The sequence below is a fragment of the Arachis duranensis genome, chromosome 5 (genome assembly GCF_000817695.3).
Source record: "Arachis duranensis cultivar V14167 chromosome 5, aradu.V14167.gnm2.J7QH, whole genome shotgun sequence".
In the NCBI taxonomy this organism is placed as follows: domain Eukaryota; kingdom Viridiplantae; phylum Streptophyta; class Magnoliopsida; order Fabales; family Fabaceae; genus Arachis; species Arachis duranensis.
Genome location: NC_029776.3, coordinates 71,652,034 through 71,659,100, shown reverse-complemented (window position 1 = coordinate 71,659,100; position 7,067 = coordinate 71,652,034). Strand labels below are relative to the sequence as shown.

Genomic DNA, 7,067 nt, shown 5'->3' with positions numbered 1-7,067 from the left:
AATTTATTTTTTTAAAAAAATAAGAAAAATTATTAATGTAAATTTATTTTTTTAAAAAATTAATCCTTATTGAACTATTCTACTTTTATTCCTTCAAAACATATCTTAATAAAAATATTTGTAACAATAATTTACATCCAATAAGAATATCTTAATGAGCAGTTACATCATTCTGTCATGGGTTAATGCAAAATTTACAGAACGTGAGTACATGATTGAGTATGTTGTTTTAGATTATAAACATAGGGGTAAAATAGGAAAAAAATAATCGACATCAAACCCTCTGTATTCCTAATATAAATTGTTATAGATAAGTATAGTTTCTTAAAATTTTGGGGTGTCCAGGCCACTACTCGCCCCCTCTAGGTCCGTCCCTGATTACTAGCTAATTAATTAATAATAAAAAATAATAACATCTATTTACTTTTTAGTATTTCTCAATTTTTGTGAATTAATAAAAGATAAAAAAATATTTTTTCTTACACAATCAATTTCACAAATAAAGTATCGAAAACGAATAATTGCAAAATTAGAGATTCTGTTCACTGACCTCGATTTTGTAATCAAAACGATGGTTTATTTTTTGAACACTATAACGAAAAATTTGATTGGACCTTTGCTGATTACTGCAACGGTGATTAACGATGAAGAAATAGTGGATATTAAATAGACGGATAAAAAATTAAAAAAATTGGATATTGAATAGATGGATGTTCCAAAGAAAAACAATTTAATTTTTTATAATTAAAGAAAATGATACATGATTTCAATGGTGGGATTGAATAATTAGTGATGGATTATTTACCAATTTATAATGTTAATATTAAGAAAAAGATAAGATTAGTTTATCTACATCAAAATAAAACAGCAAAAATTGAAGATATTATTTTAAAGATAAGATAGATGAATAATAAGATAATTTCTAAAAAGATAACAAGATTGAAATAGGCACAGGACACATTTCAATCGATTGGGTAGCATTATCAATCGATTGAAGTTGGCAAAAAATTCAACTTCATCACCTTCCAATCGATTGGATTACATTACCAATCGATTGAATTTGGCTACAACTTCAATGTTATCACTTTCCAATCGATTGTATTTGGTAAATCCATGTTGTTTTCGTGAATTCAATCGATTGAGTAACAAAAATAATCGATTGTTTTTGGGCATTCATTCGATGGAAAGTATAAACAATAGATTGGTTTAAGCGAAAACTATTCTACCTTACAACTTTCAATCGATTGTTTTGTGATACACTGTAATTCAATCGATTGAGTTACAATTCAATCGATTGTTTTGATAAACCAATCGATTGAATTTCAAGGAAACACGATTTGGAAACCATGGACGAACGTCACGAGATCAAATTTAATATTTTAATCGATTGGAATGGCCAAAAGCTTTATTAGGATCAATGGAGGATATAATTGGTTGTTGTTTTTGTATTTGATTATTAATAAATATAATAGATAATTGATAAAATAATAATTTATAAAATAAAAAACAGTTTTTATAATTAAATAAAATATATGAGGTTAATTTGTAATTAAAATTAGTTCAAAAATTATATAGCAATTGTTAAAAAAACTCTAAAAACATATTTTTAATGGGACCATTAAGTGGTCCAAAGATTCTGGGACCACCGAATCCTGAACCTAGAGTCTTATACAAAATACCAGAGTTAAGTGATAAAATTAAACTCTAGCAATTTTGAAACACAAACCTAATGACATTTTGCCACGAGAAAGTACAGAAAATTATTTTTTAGTTAGTTAATTTTAGTTAATTTTTTTATTTTTAAAATTCTCATTTTTAAATGATTTAAAATTTATAACTTATAATTTAAGATTAATAATTTTATTTTTAAAATTCTCATTTTTAAATGATTTAAAATTTATAACTTATAATTTAGGATTAATAATTTATAATTTTAGAATTTAAAAATTAAGTTTAATAAAATAATTATAATTTTAATTAGAAAAAACAACTCCAGATTGAATAGAATATTAATAATCCTAATAGAGCATGAAAAATATCCATATAGGAGGAGACGATTACAAAATATACATTCTCAATTTAATATTCGATACAACATATTTTTTGGTCACATATTCAATACAATATAATATATGAGAATTTTAACATTATTTTATTTAAATAAATACTAACGTTTGAGTAAATAATAGGAGAAAAAACTGAATATGGTTACAAAATCTAACATATACTTAAATGATAGCATAAAAAACTTTTACAAGGTATATTTCAAATTAAATCCAGATATTTGTAACCATAATCTTTAGTCCATTGAACTAATATTGCACATCAGAATACAATTTTAGAGTTCACTAGCTCCTCATTCACTGTATAAGAAAGGGAACAAAAGTTTATACCCAAAAATGGTCTACGTTCTGTATAAAAAAAAAAAGAAACAGCAACCACTAGCACTTGTCTACTTTACAACTTAAACATACAAACATATATTTAACCATCAACAAACCCATCATGAGGATTAAATAATCCACATGATTATTATGTATGATGGGTGAAATTTGGGAAGGTTTTATCAAATTCCACAAGGAAACATACATCCCTTATTGGAATATAAACATATAAAATGTAATTGTAAGTTTTATGTTTCATGAGAAGACCTGTTATTAAAGCCTATTGTTCTAGGCCATAAAATGTCTAAAAATGTCACTTTTTGCTCCTTAGTATCATGAATCAAATTAGGTCATTTGATCTATTATACTTCCATCCATCCATGCATGAATTCACTAGCATTTTGGGTTGATGTTCCTGCACCACCTACTGCATCATTTGTCACCGAAGAACCGTATCTATAGAGAGGAAGAAGAAGTTGACAAGTTATCAGCTACTTTGCAAAGCAAAATATTTGTTCTCTTAAAATAAAATTTACCCTATTTTCTATGCACTTACATAGTATTTATTTGAATAATAGACAGATAAAGATAATAGAAATATTTAACATAGAAATACCTAAAGACAATAGCTGCAGAAATTCGTTTACCATAATTTCTATGCACTTGTATAATGTTTGAATGGTATAAAAATAGAGAAAGTAAAAATATCTAAAACAAAATTATAAGAGATAATAGATACAGACAAAAATACAAAAAATAATTGATACAGAAATTCATTCGATTAAAAAGATACATAAAGATAGAAATATAATTTTTGTGCTAAAAATAAAAAATTTTAATATCTTTTATATCTTTTAAAAGTGAAGATAGAAAATATCTACCTTAATTATTGTTTTAAAAACTAAATTGAACCGATGAATTCTGTTAGGTTAAATCAAGAACTAGTTCTTCGAGTTCAAGTCAAAAAATTGATGGTAAAAGAAAAAAAAATCAAACTCATTAAAAACAGATAAATCAATTAATATTAATTAAATCTCTAAACTTTTAAATCTCTGACTTCAATTCAATAAGAGTTTCAATTTTCAAAATCTTAGTCTTTGTATTGTAAAAAAAAAAAAAATTTCAAATATCGCTTCTGTTTGGTTTTAATGTTAACAAAAGTGTTTTTTCAAAGACGCGTGTCTATTCCAATTTCTCATTCCAAACAAAATACAAATACAATTATTTTTATTTATCTCTATCTATATTATCTGAGTGCCTCACATTTCCTATCACATTAATAATGTATATTTGATTGAAATGTTAAGATTTCAATGGATAAATTCAATATGCTCGAAAATTTCCATCCTATTTACATCACAAATAAAAAAACACCCTTAGAGATAAAAAGAACATTACCCGATTTGTAATGTGCTATTGCATTGTGTTGTCTCATAGTATCCCTCTGATTGCTGAGGGTGTCGGCTGTAGGGAGCATTTTGCTCCCTAGCTTCCCATGTTGGTTGAATCGCCATATTAATTTCCTCCAACTGCATCCATTAAACATGAAAGGTTTTCAGATAAGTCAAGTAATCAATCAAATGAGGTAGCAGAAAATCATGAAATCAGAATACATTGAAATCCCAAAATTAAGATCATCTTTATGTTGTATCAGCTAAGTTTCAGTTTTCCAACTTTTGAAGCAAAATAACGAGAAAATGGTTTTTGTCTTATTTCTTTTCTCCTCGTCTCACCAAGCAGAAAAGGTTCTCTTAGATTATTGTGGTCGCGGTCGCACCTTAAATAATGCAATTGTTATATTGTATTCTTGCCCTAATTAAAGATAATAATATTTCATAAGCAAAAAGGACTAAGGTTGTAACTAACTATGGCCTTACAACACTTTGTTTGCTCTATAATCAACTGCAGACATAACATTTTTGTTTGAGAGCGAGTGTGTCAAATAAGCTAAGATCAAAGAGTAAAAGATAAGAGTTTAGTTGTTATAAAATAAGGATCAATAAACTATTCTTAAAAAATGAGTCGTCATTGAATTTATAATCTCTATTCTACATGAACTCCACTACTTTCATTCAAAGATTACTAAATTCTCACGTTTTCACTTATTCAACCTCTTCATTTTAAGAAAAACATGATCCATATAACATACATGAACAACAGTAGTGTTTTGTCTTGATACCTTGCTCCGGAGGACATTATTTGTTTCCAACAGCATCTCTTCCTATGAATCCATTAAAAACAGAGTTAGCCAGCCTTTACAAGTACATGTTTTATATTAATAAACTAATGCATTATGTGCACACCAAAAATTTACTATTTGTACACAAAATCAGACAGTGTATATCTAACATAACAACATTATTCTTTTAAAACTAATTACTCATATGTCACTCTTTCTATATTATTATAATTAATTATAATTAAAAAATAAAACAGCAAATTAGTTGCCACCATAACAAAATGGTGAAATTTAGTTAATTAGATGCAAAATGGTGACGTTTTGATAATAAGTTTTGAATATTAGTAGAAAGATCCAAATATGATTTTTCATCTGTTGCATACTTGAGTTTCCTATTATAGCAGATTTTAATTTATTTTTGTAATAATTGATTATTTAATTAAAAAATATATTATACATTTTTATAAATATATAGAAATGTATAATAAGTTATTTGATGATTGACTCCATCAAGTATTTTTTGATAATCAACTAAATAGATGATGCACAAAATACAAACAGAATTTTACCTTTCTTTGCAAATCCGAGAGTTGGTCGAGCAAAAGTTGTGTCTGTTGAAAAAGGAACAGTTAACCAACCAAATTTTCTTGGAATCATAATGTAAATCATAAGTTTATGGATCAAGTACTTGAAACAATTATATACTATGAAAAGCACTGATACTATTGATACTGAACATATATAACGCAAAACACAAGTACAATAAAGTTTTAAAATGATAAAACAATATGGAATACACATTCATATTTTCAAAATTCATAAATTATTCAAGGAATTATATATATTACGATACTAATAGTTGTTACCACTAATATTCAAAAAACCAATGTTATTGAATTGGAACCAGGAAAAATACATAGCTTTATCAGTGAATCCATGTAAACATGGTTTGATGCGTACTAGTTTGAGCATTCCATTTCATAGTTCTTTTTATATAGTAGAACATCATAATTAACTTGCGAAATTGGGTCGTCTGCCATTTTTAACCAAGACTTAGAGGGAAAAATCAAATCTACAAATTAAACAAAAAGCACTAGATGAAGCGGATGGGCGGATTCTGATTGATAAGAATATGTGAATGATAGAATTTCTGAGTGTAGAATGCATGGATTCTAGCTTTGTTTCTCCTTTTTATAAGGAAAAAAAAAATTTAAGAGCATAGCTCCAAATATTTGACTAGGAGTGTTTATAGTACAGTTTACTAAAATGAAACTCGAGATTTTTTTCAACATAAGAAAAATCATTCAAATTTTAAAAAATATGACATTTAATATTAGGTTATAAAAATGTGATAAATTTAAATTTTCAGGTTCTTTCCATAATTTAAAATATAATAGAATTTAATAGATATACACATACACTCTTGATATAGTTGTTTCACTTAAAAAAAAATTATTAATTAAATATTAGTATTAAAAGTAAATAAAGTGAGATCTAGCAATATGTAAATGTAGAGTTTAAATATTATTATTTTTCTTTTTCATTATATTGTCTACTAGAGATGTATCATCTTTTAAACAATTTTATGTAAATATAGAAGAGGCCAAGAGGGTATTTGTAGCATCTAACTTCATACCTAATTCTATTTACTTTTAACGCCTACTAGTATGTATTTACTTAATAATATCTTTTTAAATGAAACACTACATCTTTGTATTTGTTGTGAAACTAAACACTACATTATGCACAGACACGGACCCAATAAGAAAATAGAGGGGGCACTTGCCCCACAACACATCTTGAAAAAAAAATTAAAATTATAGATAGATATCGAGTTTTATGATAAAAAAAAAATTATAATTATCTTGTTAAATTTGATTTTTGATATAAAAACTGAAAATAAATAAATAAATTAACTCAATAAAAAATAATAAATAGTTATAGTTAACTTTTAATACTGTTAATAATCAAACTGAAATTTAATTTTTAAATATAACAAAAACTAATATATTTCTTATCGGATAATTAGTTTGTTAAAAATTTAAATTTAATTTATATATGTATACTTATGTATATAATTTTAATTTATTTTTGATAAATATAAATAGTTTTAATTTTAAATTATAAATAATTATACTAAAATTTTATTTTTATACACTTTATTATTAAATTTTTCTGAGTCTGCCGTTAATTATGCATGCCATGTTCTTTGTTTGATTGAGAGAATTAGAATACTACAATATGCATGTCAGGATCTTTGACATTATCTTGGCACAATTTTCAAACATCACATTTTTGTAACACTTTTAAAAAATTTTATTGTTATAATTCATTTTTTATTTTTCTTTATTTAGGTGAATTAACCAAATAAAACTATACTGAATCATTTTAAATAATCTAAAAATGGCACAAAACCACTATTTTACAATGTAAAAATTTAACTTTAAAATTAGTTTTAATTTAAAATTACTAGCCAGTTTTAATTTTAAAAATAAATTTAAATC

General features: G+C 25.2%; 1 protein-coding gene across 1 annotated transcript in view; it reads right to left on the bottom strand.

Moving 5' to 3' along the window:
* Positions 1-2,598: 2,598 nt before the first annotated feature.
* Positions 2,599-7,067, bottom strand: part of LOC107489588 (agamous-like MADS-box protein MADS2) — an 18,718-nt gene continuing 14,249 nt past the window's right edge. Inside the window, exons 5-8 of the mRNA XM_016110334.3 lie at positions 5,133-5,174; positions 4,564-4,605; positions 3,783-3,913; positions 2,599-2,840 (exon numbers count right to left, since the gene is read on the bottom strand). Of these exons, the coding sequence (XP_015965820.1) occupies positions 2,747-2,840; positions 3,783-3,913; positions 4,564-4,605; positions 5,133-5,174 (309 nt within the window). The 3' untranslated portion in view covers positions 2,599-2,746. The remainder of the gene's footprint in view (positions 2,841-3,782; positions 3,914-4,563; positions 4,606-5,132; positions 5,175-7,067) is intronic.